At 48.5% G+C, this 18,301-nt stretch overlaps 1 protein-coding gene across 3 annotated transcripts in view; it reads left to right on the forward strand.

Annotated features, from left to right (window-relative positions):
• Window positions 1-18,301, forward strand: part of GART (phosphoribosylglycinamide formyltransferase, phosphoribosylglycinamide synthetase, phosphoribosylaminoimidazole synthetase) — a 130,354-nt gene that overhangs the window by 31,588 nt on the left and 80,465 nt on the right. For all 3 annotated transcript variants that reach the window (XM_029603551.1, XM_029603548.1, XM_029603549.1), the window contains exons 4-5: window positions 15,596-15,770; window positions 17,877-17,988. In XM_029603551.1, coding sequence (XP_029459411.1) covers window positions 15,596-15,770; window positions 17,877-17,988 — 287 coding nt within the window. The remainder of the gene's footprint in view (window positions 1-15,595; window positions 15,771-17,876; window positions 17,989-18,301) is intronic.

The following is an 18,301-nucleotide window of genomic DNA, read 5'->3' on the forward strand; positions in this document are numbered from 1 at the left end:
TGTGTCACAGGTGGTATGGAAAATGTGTGGTGCAGTTCTCAATGCAAGTACTGCGCCTGGTGAGCCGAGCAGGAGCTCCAAGGTGATCAATGAAAGGACGCACAGGGCCTTAGGAGCTGCTCCGCGCAACAGTCCTAGAGACATAATAGCTTCCTTTCCAAAGAGGATATTATGCGTGCTGCGTGGAAAATGGGCCACGTTACATGGGAGGGCCGTACTATTTCTGTTTGACATCTCTCCTGCAACTTTGAAACGGAGAAGGGACCTTCAAGCTTTAACGGCTATTTTAAGACTGGAGAATATCCGTAATAGGTAATTATATCTTAGTGGAATGGCCTTTATTATCAGTGGAGTGACATCTAAATTAAAACAGAAGATAAGGCTTATACTATTTTGAGAGCTGCAGGAATCTCTATTCCATCCTCAGGAAAGCAGAGCAATGCTGCACCTCTGCCAGAACAACAAAATGGCAAAGAGTTGGTAAAGGAGGCAGGCATTTGAAAAGAAATTCTGGAGATACTGTGTCACAACTATCATTGCCTTCCCAAGGTTATCAGAGACTCCTTTCTACCTGAACCTGGCAGGGGATTGGAGATGGGGAGGGCAAGACAAGGAAGAAGCAATATGGGACTAAAAAAATGTTTCTTTCTTTCTAGTTCTGTTTCAGGGTGTACTGGTTTATTTAACTGTTCATTTTGTGTTACCTCAGCTGGGGAGAGGTTATATTCAGCCTGGTTTATTATGCTGTTCATTTATAATCCTATCTCTTTCAGGAGGTAAAGGTGGGGTTGTAGGCAAGCAGATCAGATTGTACTTGTGGAAGAGGGGAAGGTGGTGGGGTGATTCGTTCCTCCAAGGGATAGGAGTCTACTACAAGTTAGTGACAGGGAGTATAGGGTTAGGGGTTTATCAGATTATTGGCTGGGCTGGGGGTGAGAGATGGGATAGAAAGGGATGATATTCTGTGTAAGTTCTTAGGAAGTGCTGGTCTATCGTTCTTGAATGGATTCTAGTTGCAGAGATTTGGGGGGGGGGGGGGGTGATATTGTATGGAGTAGATGGGTTCATAGGACTCAGACGTGGGGCTCGAGGCTGATTGGATTGTGAGACCATGATCCCTATTAAGTTTGTTTGACTTAATGCTAAGAGGGCTGAATATTCCCTATAAACATCAGCTTTCTTAGCATGTAGCCAGATGGACTGATGACCAATGGGTTATGCTCCCCTGCCAGCAGATGGTGACGGAGGCAGATTTCAAAGCTGACGTCACCCTAGATATACCCCTGCAGTGACCTCAGCCTTCCAGTATTCTCTGTCTCCAGCAGATGGTGGACATACCTCTCTCCTTTTGGAAGGAGAAATTCTACATTTAAATTAGAGAAAATAATCGAGCCCCAGTTGAGAATTCCTGAGGCGATTTCAGAGATCCTTCAGCGGTGTGCCTTGATCTGGTAGCCGGTTCCCGGCGTGGACTTTGCTGCTTGTGCAGTTGAAAGGCAGCGAGTTCAAGAAGCCAAGCATGGCAGTGACAGCCAAAGCTCTCTCCCTCCACAGCCAGAGACTGTCTCTGTACTCAGCCGGTAAGCGCTGAGCCCAAGTAAGATAAAAAAAAAAAAAAAAATAAGATGATTTCCCTGTACGTACCGGATCAGTCCAGACTCCTGGGTTTTGCCTCCGCACCAGCAGACGGAGACAGAGCCAAACTTGTCAGGCTCCGCATATATACTAGGGTGCCACCCACAGCCTGTCAGTATATCTCTGTCTCCAGCAGATGCTGGGTGCTTAACCCACAGTCTCTACTGAACTAAATTGGTTGTTAGCATTAGGAGAGGAAGGGTCTTTGGTTAGCTAGGTTTTGTCTTTCCTACTCTCCTGACAGTAAAATTTGAAAGAAAAAAAAAAAGTTGTAGATATTTTTTTCCCAGTACAGGTATCATTTGGATGGGTCTGAGCCTCCCAGGGGGTTGCCAGGTCCCAAGGGGACCATCCCCCCCCCCCCCCCCCCCCCCCTGGTTGTCAGGCAGCTGTGGCTTAGGGTCGAGGACCCTGCAGGTGTAAACCGGCCCAGCAGGGGTGATACCGGGGGAGCCCGGCTCTCTCACCCCAACCATGCCAATTCAGCACTCGCCGGGGGACAGCATCGCTTAAAAAAAAAAAAAAAAAAAAAACAGGTTAGTGTTTCTCTTGCTTCTCGCGGTGGTGGTCCGGGGTTTTTCTTCTCCTCGGGGTCGGTATTTGTTTTTCTGGGGACATTTTTTCTTTTTCTTTTTTTTTTTTTTTTTTTTTTTTACAGTTTTTAGCGGCAGCGCGACCCGACCTGCGATGCCACGTGGCACGGCCTGCGGGTCGGCGCACACGCGGCTGTCCAGGGATGGGCTTTGTTCAGCCTGCATCCTTGGCGACGAGAGACCTTTGGGAGGCCTGCGGGGGGTGGTAGTTAAACGGGGCGCCATGTCCGAGTTTGGGACCCTCTCCTCGCCGCTTCCTAGATCACGGCAAAAGCCGCCATTTTTGCGCCGGTCCTGCTGGCGGTCCCGATCGCGTCGGGGGGGCAGAAATTCGCCGCCCTCTCACGGCCGTCCTCACCCACGGGACCCTCAGGGAACGGAGCAGGGGACATCACGGGGTCCGATTCGGACGTCTCCTGCTCCTCCTTTTTGTCAGAATTAATTTTGGCCATGCACAGGGCCTTTAAGTCCCGCAAACGACCCGCAGAGGCACAAGGTGGACCCGAGGGGCCCCACCCAACACATAAGGGGTACGCCCACGGAGGGGGGCCCCATCTGAACCGCCGTAGGTGAAAAGGTCCTTGAGGGCCCTTCCCCCACAGGATGATACGGATATTTCGGAGGATACCTCGGACCAGGAGGACTTGGAGGGTCCGTCCCCACCCCCGAGGGGGGTTGAGGGAGACGGGAATCCGTCGCCAGGGTCAATGCGGCAGAGTCAGGCTGCCGAGGGCGATGATCCCAGGGTTATCCGGCTATTCCGTAGGGACGAACTGGGGCCCCTCATTCCCGCCATCCTGGAGGAGTTAGGGATCGCCACGCCTCCAGAAGAGTCTAGGCTGTGCTCCATGGATCCAGTGTTGTTGGGCCTGAGCGGCCTTCCTACGACCTTCCCATTTCATTTTTCAGCTACGGATTTGCTGTTTCGGGAATGGGACACCCCGGACTTGTGGTTAAAAGTCTCGAAGGCAATGGACAAGCTTTACCCATTACCGGAGGACGCCTTGGAAGTCCTGCAGGTGCCTAAGGTGGATGCCGCTGTGTCAGCGGTCACGAAGCGCACTACTATCCCAGTCACGGGCACCACGGCTCTGAAGGATCTCCAGGATCGGAAGTTGGAGATACAATTGAAGAAGATATTTGAGGTTTCGGCCCTAGGAGCCCGGGCAGCAATTTGTAGTAATTTCGCGCTCAGAGCCGGGCTACGCTGGGTCCAACAACTCCTGGCCAATGAGGGCCTGTCGGAAGAGGAAGCTTGACAGGCCGGTCACTTGGAAGCGGTGGTGGCCTACAGTGCGGATGCCCTGTATGATCTTTTACGAACTTCTGCGCGCTCCATGGTCTCGGCCGTCTCCGCGAGGCGACTTCTGTGGTTGTAGAACTGGTCTGCGGACAGTGCGTCCAAGTCCAAGCTGGGCTCCTTACCATTTAAGGGTAAGCTGCTGTTCGGAAAGGAGTTGGATGATATGATGTCTGGCCGGACCATTCCTCGGTACCCAGGGTAGGGGGCAGATTGTCTCTCTTCTACGAGGAATGGACCAGAATCACGTCGGATCAATGGGTGCTTTCGGTAATAAAACACGACTACGCCTTAGATTTTGCATGCCAGCCCTGTCCATGATTCTTCCCGTCACCTTGCGGAAACGCAGACAAGCGCCGAGCGGTCCAGCAGACTTTGGAAAGTTTGCTCGACCTGGGAGCAATTGTGTCTGTCCCGCATCAGGAACAACGAAGAGGACATTACTCCATTTATTTCGTCGTTCCAAAGAAGGAAGGGACATTCCGCCCCATCCTAGATCTCAAATGCATCAACAGATTTCTGTGGATCCCGCGCTTCCGCATGGAGATGTTATGGTCCGTCATAGCGTTGGTGCGGCCGGGGGAATTCCTGGCATCCCTGGATCTCACGGAAGCTTATCTTCACATCGGGATCAGGGAGGATCACCAGAGGCATCTCCGGTTCCACGTCTTGGGGAAGCACTATCAGTTCCAGGCCTTGCCTTTTGGTCTGGCCACAGCTCCCAGAACCTTCACCAAGATCATGGTGGTCGTAGCGGCGCAGCTTCGGAGGGAAGGATTGCTGGTACACGCATACTTGGACGATTGGTTGATCTGGGCGAAGTCAGAGGCCCTCTGTCGGTCGGCGATCACTCGAGTAATGCAGTTGTTGCGTTCCTTAGGCTGGGAGGTTAACGTCACGAAGAGTCATCTCACCCCCTCTTAGTCTGTGGAGTTTTTGGGAGCGTTGTTCGATACTCGCCAAGGAGCGGTCTTCCTTTTGGCGGAGCGTTGCCGCAGATTGCAGGGGCAGATTTGGTCCTTACTCCTGAAACAACCACCGACAGTTTGGGATTATCTACAGATGATAGGATCCATGGCGTCAACGCTGGACCTGGTGTCCTGGTCTTTTGCACACATGCAACCCTTGCAGTCCGCGTTGCTCTCCAGGTGGAGCCCGGTGTCCGAACAGTTTTATCTCCTGTTACTGTTGATGAAGCTGGCTTGTCTCAGCCTCGGCTGGTGGCTCTCCTCGATCAATCTTCTCAGGGGAGTGCCCCTTGTAACTCCAGAATGGACAGTGGTCACCATGGATGCGAGCCTCCGTGGTTGGGGGGCAGTGTGTCTATGGAAGTCGGTTCAAGGCAGCTGGTCTGCAACTGAGGCGCGCTGGTCGATCAATCGGCTAGAGACCAGGGCGGTGCATCTGGCGTTGCAGGCGTTTCTTCCCCTGCTCTGGGGAAAGTCTGTCAGGGTCCTCTCAAGACAACGCGACAACAGTGGCCTACATCAATCGTCCAGGTGGAACCAGAAGTCAACAGGTGGCCCTCGAGGCTCGCCTTCTGATCCAGTGGATGGAGCGGCACCTGTCCAGCATAGCGGCGTCCCATATAGCAGGGGTCGACAATGTTCACGCGGACTTCTTGAGCCGCCATCATCTCGACCCCGGAGAATGGGAACTGACAGACAAGGCCTTCCAACTCATCTGTGACAGATGGGGCACGCCGGCCATGGATCTGATGGTGACCTTCCAGAATGCCAAGGTTCTTTGCCCGCCGAAGAGAAACGAGGGCAGAAGGAGTGGTCGCCCTGGTGTTACCATGGCCCACCTTGATTCTTCTGTATGTCTTTCCTCCTTGGCCTCTGATCGGCAGTCTTCTTTGGCGCATAGAGGCCCATCCCTCCGAGGTCATTCTGGTGGCTCCCGAATGGCCAAGACGGCCCTGGTTTGCTGATCTCCTCAACCTAGCCGTGGAGGGGCCGCTGAGGTTTCCGAATCTACCGGATCTCCTTCATCAGGGACCCGTGTGCTTCGATCAAGTAGATCGCTTTTGTCTAGCGGTATGGCTTTTGAAAGGCTTCGTCTAAAGAGCAAAGGTTATTCTGACACGGTGGTTTCCTCTTTATTGAGATCATGAAAGAAGTCGACTTCATTGGCGTACGTACAAGTGTGAAGGACCGGTCCCTGCTGCAGCAGGCCCTGTGCGGTGGGAGGTACAGGGGGTTTCTCCACCAGGAGACTCCGCATGTCCGTATATCACAGACATCTTGGCCAATCTGGAGCTACTCGTAGGACTATTGTTGTGCTTAATTCTGCAAATGACCCTGCTCAGCAGGGGCCACGGAGGGAAGGCATACAGTAACTCTTCTTCTGGCCAGAGATGAACAAGGGCGTCTATTCCAGGGGCCACAGATCTCTTCTGCGAAAGAAGACTCTGGGTACCTTTGCATTGTGGGATGCAGCCAGCAGGTTGATAGATGGGAGGCCCCAGTGATCTAGTGTCAGTTGAAAGGCTTTATCCATCAATACCCTCTCTCCTGAATCCAGCTTAGAAAGTCTGCTCTGATGTTGTCTTTTCCTGCGATGTGAGAGGCCATATCATCTGGAGATGCATTTCTGCCCATTCCATAAAGAGGTCTATCTCCTGCGACACTTGCTGGAGAGTCATCAACAAGCAACTCAGAATTTCTAGATGAAAATCAACTACTCTTCCCATCCCAATACGGATTCCGCAAGAACCATAGTACTGAAACCCTTCTCCTGTCACTCTCAGAATCAATACTAAAAACCCTAGACACTGGACACTCTTACTTACTTGCGCTGCTTGACGTTTCTTCTGCATTTGACACTGTCAACCACAATACCCTCATTACTCGCCTCTCACAAATTGGCATTGCAGGCACTGCCCTATGCTGGCTCCAATCTTTTCTGAAGGACAGGACATAGTGTAAAAATTGGCCGCCATGATTCGAAACATAGAAAACTACTATAAGGCATAGGGGTGTGCATTCGTTTTCGCCGTATTGGCGATCCGCAACGTATACTGCACTATTCATAGTATTCATGGGGAAGCGAAACGTATAGCGATTCCCCACGAATATTCGCCGAATTATACGGCCACCTAAATAAAAATTTAAACAAACCCCCACCCTCCTGAACCCCCCCCAAGACTTACCAAAACTCCCTGGTGGTCCAGTGGGGGGTCCGGGAGCCATCCCCTGCACTCACACCCTCGGTGCCGGTTTCATCACGGGCCGATAGCCTTTGTCACAGGGGCTACCGGTGCCATTGGTCAGCCCCTGTCACATGGCCATCGGCGCCATCTTGTGCTCCTACCGTGTGACATGGGCTGACCAACGGCACCGGTAGCCCCTGTGACATAGTATGGGCAAAGGCTATCGGCGCCATTTTGAGTACTGGCATCGGACGGCCGGAGTGCAGAAGGTCGCTCCGGGACCCCTGTTGGACCCCCAGGGACTCTTGGCCAGCTTGGGGGGGGCCTCCTGACCCCCACAAGACTTGCCAAAAGTCCAGTGGGGGTCCGGGAGCGACCTCCTGCACGCCGGCAGTCCGATGCCAATACTCAAAATGGCGCCGATCGCCTTTGCCCTCACTATGTCACAGGTACCGACGGTCGGCCCCTGTGACATAGCGAGGGCAAAGGCGATCGGCGCCATTTTGAATATTGGCAGCATACAATACATTATCATTCTTCAAATAGATATTATTCAATAACTCCATCTCCTCTCATGTTTCTAAATGTTTGCTCTACACTCACTCCTTGTAAAGACTGTTTTCTGATCCATGGATCTATACTAAACCAGTGAATCGCTTATTGCTAAGTTACATATAATTTTCACTGATTTTTCCCTTCCCTTGTTAGGCATGTCTCAATTGTATGATATGATTATCATTTGTCTTCTGGTTTTAATTGATATATGTAATGTTTCATTTTAATTTCATTTGATTGTAAAGCCTGTTGCTGATTTATTGTTCTTTGTAAACCGAGGTGATGTTTTTTAACGTGCCGCGGTATATAAAAATTCACTAAATAAATAAAATAAATAAGAATTACAGCAAAGAAGAAAACATTTTTTACCTTAAAGAAGATCAAGCCCCGCTCTCCTGTGGTGATACCCAAGGGTCCCTCCCCCAGTTGAGAATTCCTGAGGTGATTTTCGATATCCCTCAGAGGTGTGCCTTGGGCCGGTAGCCGGTTCCTGGCATGGACTTAGCCCCCAGAGTGGCTGAAAGGCAGCAGGTGCACAACAGAGCGTAGCGGTGAAGGTAAAGTCCTCTCCCCCCACAGCTGGAGACCATCCCGGCAGGCGATCGCTAAGTGCTGAGACCAGGTAAGCAGAAAACTTTAAATTAAGGTCTCCAGTCTCCGGGGCTCGGATTGCCTTACCGATCCGTTTTTTTCTTCTGGCGAGGTAAAAAGGTAGCACCAATCAGGTTGAGCCGCCTTGGTTAGGCTAGGCCCCAATCCGTTGCAGTGGTCCAGACATGTGGAGACCCTCGGGGGTGCCATCTTAGGCATGGGGGGCGTCAGCACCATCTTCCCTTCTTGACCAGCGGTACGCGCGGGGCTGGCCGGATGGCCGATGCGCCCATCTTGAGCGCATCCAATATAGATGAGTGCACTCTGTACGCATAACTACACGCGCGCATAGTGCTTACGCGCATAACTGCGCGCATATTGAAACGCATTATCTGTGCGTCTATATACAGAGGCAATGGCTGCGGCATTCAAGAAGCTCAGAAGGCATTCTCTTTGCACAGCCTGCCACATCAGAGCTGCACAGCCTGAACTAGAGTCCTGTCTGTGCCATCACTGCAAAGAAGCCCAAGGGGTACCAAACCCTGGTCCCTCACAGTCTGAGGATGGATCCGGAACTACTACATACGATAGCACCCTGGATCTATGTAACTCCAAAATGGCATCTCCACAAGAGGGCATTTCAGGGACTCCTGCTCCGACTCCCTTGCGGCTAACATGGACCAGGGGCCTTCTCCTGTTTAGAATTTTTCCAGGGACTGCAAGCCTTCGTTCAGGCGCAATCAGCCCTGGCTGCGACCCAGGTTCAACCCCAGCCAGGAGCACCTGACCCTCCCGGCCCTGCTCGGGTGCCACGAGACATGCCTCGCCTCACCAAGAATTTTATTGACAGGGACCCAGACACCTCAGATGATGATGGTGCCTCACTGGAGGAAGGGGAAATCCCTTCAGGCCTGGAACCATACAGAACAATGCTTCGCTTCTTCCACAGGGATGAATTACCGGCCCTTGTTCCACAGACTCTGGGGATCCCAGGCAAGGACCCAATGGTGGAACCAAAGAAGAACCCCATCTTGGTGTCCCTTCGTAAGGCCTCATGCTATTTCCCAATGATAGAAGCCATCCAGGAACTGATTGACTTGGCGTGGGATGCCCCGGAGGCAAGCTTTAAAGGAGATCGGGCCTTGGAAGCCTTGTACCCTCTGGAACTAGCGACCAAGGAACACCTGCATTTCCTGAAAGTGGATGCCATGGTCTGTGCCATCTCGGAGCGAACAACCAATCCTGTAGAGGGAGGGGCGGCATTGAAGGATACTCGGGATAGACGATTAGAATCCATCCTTAAGCAAGCAGTCGACGCAACAGCTATGACACTGCAGAAAACTTCCTGTTGCGTGCTGGTGGCACGTTCCTGCTTGCTCCTATCGAGAGAGGCAGATAATTCTGGAACATAAGCCAGTGAAATGATCGAATCTGCAACAGCCTTCCTGATGGACGCAAGCTCAGACCTGGTGCGTACCTTAACCAGAGGAGTAGCCTCGGTAGTGGCGGCCAGAAGGCAGTTATGGTTGCGGAACTGGTCGGCAAACATGAGTTCTAACGCAAATCTCACAAGAATGCCCTTTAAGGGATCTTTCCTATTCGGAAGCGAATTAGAGAAGTTAGCCAGCAAGTGGGTGAATCCTCAGTGCCTCGGCTACTGGAAGACAGGGGTAAAAGATCCCAACGCCCGTCCCCCAGAAGAACTAGTGGCAGAGGCTCCCGTTTTTGACCCTACAGGAACTCATCATTCCATGTACCTCGCCCCTCCGGAAAGTCCCAGCCCTCTCGGAACCGACAAACCAAGAGAGGAACAGGCCTGGGGGCAGGCTCAAACCGTGCTTCCCAATGAGAATGGGCCAAGAATGGGTCAGCTTTCCCTCTTCTATCAACGATGGGTCAAAATCACGTCGGACAAATGGGTACTAAACATCATTCGAGAAGGTTACTCTCTCTGGAGTTTCGCAGCGTCCTTCGGGACAAATTTATATCACCCTGCCACTCCAACACCAAGAGACTGGCAGTGGAATCCACTCTGGCAAGACTACTCAGTCTGAAGGCTATAACTCCGGTACCTACGCCCCAGAAAAATATGGGGCATTATTCCATAGATTTATTGTTCCCAAGAAAGAAGGATCATTCCGACCCATCTTGGACCTCAAGAACGTCAGCAGTCATCTGCAGGTACTACACTTCCGCATGGAAACCCTCCACTCTGTAATAATGGCAGTACAACCGGGAGAGTTCCTAACTTCCCTGGACTTCTCCGAAGCCTACCTTCACATCCCAGTCCATCAAGATTACCAGCGTTTTCTACCCTTTGTGGTACTGGGACACCATTACCAGTTCTGAGCGCTACCCTTCGGCTTGGCAACTGCCCCCAGAACATTCTCCAAAGTTATGGTGGTCGTGGTGGCAACACAAAGGAAGGAAGGGATCTTGGTACACCCTTACTTGGACGACTGGCTGATCAGAGCAAAGTTTTTTTGAAAGAGAGCCAGTAGGTGACCAGCAGAGTTAAGAACCTACTGCAAGAACTCTGTTCGGTCATGAACACAGTCGAGAGCAGTCCACAGCCCTCTCAGTCTCTAGAGTACCTGGGGGCTTGTTTCAACATCAAACAGAACAGTCTTCCTCCCTCCCCCGAGGGGAAGGAAGCTGATGGAACAATTACGACAATTGATGACCAATGCACACGCCAAGGAATGGGACTATCTTCAAGTCTTCGGGCTCATTGGCATCAACCCTGGAGGTTGTTCCATGGGCAAGGGCTCACATGCAACCACTCCAGTGCTCCTCACTGTCATGCTGGAACCCACTGTCCCAGACTACTCAATTTGCCTCAACTACCAGCAGAGATACATTCTCAGCTTCAGTGGTGGCTACAGGAAGACCACCTAAGCAGAGGAGTAAGCCTATCCCCATCGAACTGGATCGTGCTCACTATAGATGCGAGCCTATGAGGGTGGGGAGCCCCCTGTCAGGAACTGACGGCCCAGGAACAATGGAGCAACGAAGAGGCGGGATGGAACATAAACCGCCTCGAAGCTCGAGCAGTCCGACTAGCGTGCCTGCAATTCAGCCACAGACTCCGAGTAATGTCTGACAAAGCTACAGTGGTTGCCTACATCAACCGCCAGGGAGGAACCAAGAGCCATCAGGTGTCTCTGGAGATAGACCTTCTCATGGCATGGGTGGAGGTAAACCTACAAGGGATCTCGGCCTCCCACATCGCAGGAAAAGACAACGTCTCAGCAGGCTTCCTTAGCAGAGAGCCTGGACCTGGGGGAATGGACGCTGTCGACCACAGCAATCCAACTGATAGCACTGGGCAACAATGAAAGTGTTACTGACCTAAAAAGGTCCTACTCTGTAGTATCTTGATGTGCTGAACATGAATATGACCATGAAAAGTTTTTATTGGCTCTCGTTTTGAAGATATTTAATATAGTTCACTTTCTATGTTTAGTCATGTAAATTTATCCAGTAGGACTGTAAATAAGCCTAGAATGATTTAATATTGCATCATATAAGAACATAAGAAATTGCCATGCTGGGTCAGACCAAGGATCCATCAAGCCCAGCATCCTGTTTCCAACAGAGGCCAAAACCAGGCCACAAGAACCTGGCAATTACCCAAACACTAAGAAGATCCCATGCTACTGATGCAATTAATAGATGTGGCTATTCCCTAAGTAAAATTGATTAATAGCCATTAATGGACACATTAATACCATCATGCACACATCATCCAGAGTTTTACATCATTTTCTGATGCAATGCAGTTCTATTGCCATGCTGCTGCTGAGTAAGCTGACGTCAGCAGTGTACTATATGAAGCCCAGTCAGAAAGGGTGAGCATTTGAAATATTCATGCTGGCTGACTACTGCTGGACACTCTGCAGAGATGCTCCCGAACAGGTGTACAAGAGACAAGCAAAGAAATCTAAGATGTAGTCTATGACTTCATTTTTCAAATGGTATTAACCATAGGTCTCCTACTATTGGCATACAATTCAAGATATAATTATATTATTGCATATTACAAAAAAACTAGAGCCAATTTTGCATTTTCACAGTCACATTCATGTTTAGCACATGGAAATTTATAAGAATTGACTAATTTCATTTCAGTAACATGATTTTGTGAAAATTTATTGCCCAGTGTAGTTAATCGCTGGGGCCTCCCAGCCATGGACCTACTGGCCACCTCTCTCAGTGCCCAAGTCCCCAGGTTCTTCAGCCGCAGACAAGAGCCACACTCCCAAGGGATCGACGCTTTCGTCCAGACCTGGCCAGAGGAAGACTTTACTGTACACCCCCCCCCCCATGGCCACTACTGGGCAAGATCATCCGCAAGATAGAACACCACAGGGGACTAGTTCTACTAGTGGCCCCGGATTGGCCAAGACGCCCATGGTACGCAGACATGTAAAGACTCCTTGCGGGGAGCCATCTGTGCCTACCTCCACACAGGGACCTTCTCCAGCAGGGCCCGATTCTTCACGAAGATCCATCTCGATTCTCTTACAGTCTGGTCCATGAGAGGACTCGCCTGAAGAAGCGCGGTTACTCAAAGGCCATGATTGACACCCTGCTCCGTGTGTGCAAGTTCTCAACATCTCTGATCTGGATCTGGAGAATATTCAAAGCCTGGTGCGCAGACAGCCAAGATCCCCATGATGCTGGAGTTTCTACAGGACGGTATGAAGAAGGGGTTGTCACTCAACTCCCTCAAGGTCCAAGTAGCAGCCCTCTCCTGCTTCAGAGCCGAAGTGAACACAATCAGTCTATCAGCTCATCCGGACTTGGCCCATTTCCTAAAAGGGGTTAAGCAACTTTAGCCACCCCTAAAGTGGCCTGGTGCCCCTATGGAACCTCAATCTGGTCCAGTGATAGTTCTTTATTGGGATGATATAATAGACTTTATATACATAATTAGAAGACACCCCAGGTTCATTTTAAACATACCACTTGAACTGCAAGGCTGGGGCCAGCTTGATCTCGTCCAGAGGATAATTGTGGCAAGATGTGAGCATACAGATCCGGCAAAGGAATATGTATACATGCAACTGGAGAGAGTATATTTGAATAATTAAGAGCTTTGAAAAGAGACACTTTACAGACGTTTGAGCAAACTTGGCAACCCTATGAGCAGTGGAAGCAGAAGGGAGCAAGTAGTTATGAATAGTAGTTAAAATGGGAAATGGATTTTTCTCACCAATTTGGTTAGATGAGAAGATGTGAAGACCCCAGTTTGGCAACTAAGGGTGGGGGAGGAGAGAAGATGAGGAAATGAACCTAAGTACCTATGAAAAGTGTGATACATGGTGGATATCCATTATGTCATGATAATTGGACGATGAATATGATTGGTAGTTATTAAGAGTTTTGGGAATATAATGATGAATATGTTTGTGAAGTACAATGTTGGCTTAATAAAAATCTTTAATTTAAAAAAAAAAAAAAAAACAAAAACAACAAGGTGATATATAAGGGTAATTTCAGAGGGTGTCTCTTCATCACAGACCTTTTTCTGCCAGAGCCCACTGTTCTCCAATTATTCCATGGTTTCTGAATCCTGGATATTTGCCTTCTCTGAGAGTGGGAGTGGATACACAGAATGCTTCAACATTGGGTGTCTCGGAGTCGCAGGTCTTGTTCTACCAAAGCGCACTGTAAACTATTTATGCTTGGGTTTTTGAGTCCTGTGTGGAAGTTGGGAGAGAGATTCTGGATGCTGCAAGGAAGGGGAGGTTACCAGGCAGTGATCTGCTCCATGGTTTGGTGGCTGTAAAATTTGGAGAAGATATTATGCTGATGAGGAGGTATTTATTGTCTAGGCAGAATCTGTGCTTAGGCTGGCAAAGTAAAGCCCCCATCAGTTCTGGGTTTGAGATCACAGGAGGCAGCAGCTTGCAAATACACCCACAAGATAAATTGAAACAGGTATCTGAAGATTTTTCTGGATGATAGATATGGTACAGGCTTCATCCTGTATTCTGGTTTATATGAAATAATGTCTGAATACAATACAGGCTCAGAGGGCAGAAGTTATAGGAAAAGATCTGGAGACAGCTGACAGTTTTCTGTTACCATATAATGCCAGTCTTCCAGCAGCTCAGATCAGTCGGGTTCCTGTAAACATACAAAACGAGCATCTCATTGGCATGTCCCATGTTCCTGTGTGGTAGGGTATTAGTCTTTTGTTTTACAGCTGTGTCTGTTCTGAACATTGCCACCTGCTCTGTGTGATACAGTAAATTTCTTGGCCTGATGATTAGCCTGTAACTTTGAGTGCAAGGAGAATTATCTTCTAATTTGTTTCATATTATGGGAGCATGGAAAGCTATTATATTTTGAATTGGGATAGCAGCACTCTGAAGTGGACTTGAGAGCAAAATTGGGACACAGGCTGGGCAGAGCAGGGGAAGGGAGAATCCTGACTTGCAGGCAGGAGACAGGCTCTTAACTGTGTCAGCCCATAACTTTCCAAGCTAAGAAAGGCAGTGATGGAATCTTTGACCTTGGGTAATGAGTTGACTGATGGGTCCTCTTGTTCTCTCTTGCCATGCCTCACCTCAGAAGGGCAGACTTGGTATTCTCTGCTTCACCATTCAGGACACCACCTGGCTGCTTCCATTCCTGGTTTCATTACTCCAACTGTTTTTATTGAATTTCTTGATAAATTGTTCAGCATGTGGCTATAAGTTTTCTGATCAGGGTAATTTTTGTCTGAGAAAAAACTTCTGAAACCTTTTAAAGAGTGGAGGGGAAAGCCAAGGGTTGAAGACCAAAGATGTCACTTAACTTAGTTTGTTTCTTACCTGGGCTGTAAGGTTTTGCTGCCTTGTGTTCTGTAATGTTGGTTTCTGCAGTTTATAGCTCCACCCTCTGCTTTTTAAAGCCCCTACTCTTTAATAGCCGAGTGGGGTCCCAAGTCAGGGAGCAGTTGATGCATGACCTTCACCACTGCCAGCTGTGCTCGCAGGAGAACAAAGGATGGTGATTTTTCTGCAGTTGTTGGCATCTAAATGTTGCAGCTTCTAAAATGTAGAAATGGAATTGTTAAAGTTTCAAAATGAAAGAAAACCAACCAAGTTGTGTAGCGCCGATACGTTTTATAAACATACTAAAGGCTGCACCCCTGCTCACCAGCTTTGCCAGTGGGCTCTCTGCTTGGAACTGTGTGTTGGTACGTAGGTGGAATATGGAAGGAGTGGGTGGGCGGCTAACGGATTATGTACTGATAGTTGCTTAGGGACCTAATGAAGGGTGAGGAGAGAGCTATAGAACTCTTGACCCCATTCCTCCTGCCCCCTCCCCCCCCTTTTGTGTGTGTGTGTGGTTGGTTGGTTGGTTGGTTGAGGCAAAACCCCAAAAAGAGAAGTTTAGAATTGCATGCCAACCTCAGTGTGTTTGTTTATGATTCCATGACCTGGATGTGTGTGTGGGTGGAGGGAATAGTGTTGGCTATCCGTGGGTCAGTAGGCTGGTGAGGGGGGATGTGTTCATTTTGGAAGGGAACACTTCCCCCCCCACCCATACACACACACTTTATCCCCTCCTGTGCTTTCCAGTTTCTTTCCACTCCTCTTACAACCCAGCCCACCCCCCTGCATGTAGGGGTATAAAAGGTGATAGTGTCTAGGGGAAGTGGAGGAGTGCACACCTGCCCTCTTGTACACTTCACTTTGTCCACCCCCATCACTAGGGCTGGTTAATGACTGTGTAACCGGACTGAGTGTAACGTCTTTTGTTTCTTGCCAGGGCTGGTCGATGACTTGACTTCAGCAGGAGTGAGATGTTTTGGTCCCACAGCCAAGGCAGCACAGCTGGAGGCCAGTAAAAGTTTTGCCAAAGACTTTATGGACCGTCATGGGATCCCAACCGCCCGATGGAAAGCTTTTACGAATCCACAGGAGGCATGCAGCTTTATTACTGGGTAAATATTGGACATGGTTTATAAAGGGAGTGGTTTGTACAGGTTTTGTTTCGGCACTCGTTTGTTGACAGCCTTCAATCCCATTCTGTTGTGATACTGATGTTTGATCTTGCAACATGCGTAATTCAGTCTGAAAAAGTTGGCTGGTTTAATTTTCTAGTCCGCTAGATTGTCAGTGACGCTTGTAGGAGATCACAACAGAAAACACTCCATATCAAGTGTATGTTTTTCGGTGGCAAGCAGTAACAAAATATAATACATTTTATATTTATCGGTTTAGCCTTCTCGTGCTCTAGTTACTTGTAGTCTAGTCTATTCATACATCCCAATTCTCCTTTATATTAAAAGATAAAGTATGCTTCTATTAAAGTTGCTCTGATTTCTTTAAACTTGATGCTGTATTACACCAGAGTCTTTTTGCCCTTGTGGAAGGGAAAAAAACAAGCTAAATTCCCTGTATTTGAAGACCCTGACTGTCCTCTCTCGCCCCAGAATGATTGCTTTGGTTTTCCTTAGTTGATTTAGGTTCCGTTGATGGCCAAGGCCTTAAAGGGAAATCTTGATGGTGACTGTTCAGTGCCTTGTCTCTCCAGCCCATTCTGGGTCTAAATGTATTATCCCTGTGCCCTCGCCCTAAGATTCCCTTTATGAAAAAGGTTTGTCTGGCAATGTTCCTGACTTAATTGGACAAATCTGGGAATATTAAATATCCCACTGCATGCAGCGGGTACATTTTAGCCAGGTAAGTCACTATGCAGCTAAAAAAGAAGTGATTCCAGAGCAGGGCAGGTCTAAAGTTAGCTGGCATATTGGGCAGCATTTGTTTGACACCAGATCTCCCAGCCCAAAGGTAGTTCTGAAAGGGATTGGTCAGCTGTCAGTGAACTGACTTGTACTGCAGAAAATGCAGTGGATAAACAAACCTATCTCCCCAAGGGAGGAGGTAAGAATCTGTCGTCCTTCTGCAAGGATATAGGGATTCTTGTCGGGGTGATACACTATTTTTTTTTTTTTTAATTTGGGTGTTTAGTTGGATTGGGGAGTGGGCTGCTAAGTTCTGCTGGATATTTGGCTGACGTTATCCAGATGACTTTGCTGTTTGCTGGCTCACTATGGACTTCTATTTGCCTTGATGTACTCCATGCTGTGTACATCCTGAAGTCTTGACTTGTCCTCACATAGATCTGTCAGGTCCCCTCAAGTATTTTGTGGTGCTATCACTCACTTTAGCTTCTCATTTTCCTTATTGGGTACATCTTACTGGTCTCTCTGGAAATAAATATTCTCTTCCCCCCTTCTTAAGCAGGTTTGTTCCTCCTTTGAACTGTTTCATTGGTGGCATACTGAATAGTATATTTTCCCTATTGCCAATTGCCCTTATTATGCACATGAGGAATCTTGATACCTTGTCAGTTGACTCTTCTCACATTTTAGTTTGTGTGCTGTTGTCTCATTATTCCTCAAGCCTTTCCAGATTCATATGACCCAGAGACATCCCCCTAGAAGTTCTATCAACTTTTGTTTCCCCAAATGTATGACCTGGCAAGGCTCCACTCAAATGCATTTTTTTTTCTGTATACTGGCTCATTTTTCTGGGTTACCTAAATCACTTTGCAGCTCTCCAGGGTCTTCTGGAGTGCTTACTCCCATCACTGCCACTGTGGCTCTGTAAAACTTGCAGTTATGTCTGTGCAAACCTATAAAGCATCATGATGAATAGGGATTCCACTACAGAGCCCTGGGTATTAGTCCACTCTACGCAAGTCAATCTGGATTTATTACTATCCTTTTTGTTCCTTTACATCGAAGCAGTTGTTGGGGGAGGGAGAATTTACTACAACAATTGTATGCCCTTAAGCATCTGCATTTTAATTATATGTTTGAAGCAAGTGAAAAATTAGACACGATATTTTCTCTGTTGGTGACGGTTGTAACATTTTTTCACATGGCTCCCTGTAAAGCATTTTTGGTTACGTCACCATAACACCAGTTGTGCGACTCCCAGAAATGATCCTTCAATGCTACCATCTCTCTTGGGACACGTTCGGGTTCTTCACAGGCCGTGCAAGGATAGGTTTGCTTGTATACGTTTTGGTCTCTCCACAGTGCAGACTTTCCAGCTCTGGTTGTGAAGGCCAGCGGCCTTGCTGCTGGGAAAGGAGTCATTGTTGCCACCGATAAAAGTGAGGCCTGCAAAGCTGTGCAAGAGATCATGCAGGTGAGTGTCTGCTGCTTGTATGTCATGGACATTGCATCAGGAGATCTCCTATAATCTAAGAACTTCATGTTTGCAGCTTGCTCTGCAAGGTATCTGAGATCTGGCCTGTGCTTTTGTATTTAAATTTAAAATGTTTACTTTGTAAGGGGTGAGGGTGTTTCCATTCTACTTTTCATTTTTATTTTTGACAAAATGCCATGTGGGAAATTTTACCAAAAAAAAAAAAAAGTAAAGGCTACTAATGCATTCAAAAGCGAACATTTTTGGAGTAAGTTTAATTTCAGAAGAATAGTGGGCAATTAGGGTTTTAAAC

Source organism: Rhinatrema bivittatum, chromosome 5 (assembly GCF_901001135.1).
Source record: "Rhinatrema bivittatum chromosome 5, aRhiBiv1.1, whole genome shotgun sequence".
NCBI classification, from domain to species: domain Eukaryota; kingdom Metazoa; phylum Chordata; class Amphibia; order Gymnophiona; family Rhinatrematidae; genus Rhinatrema; species Rhinatrema bivittatum.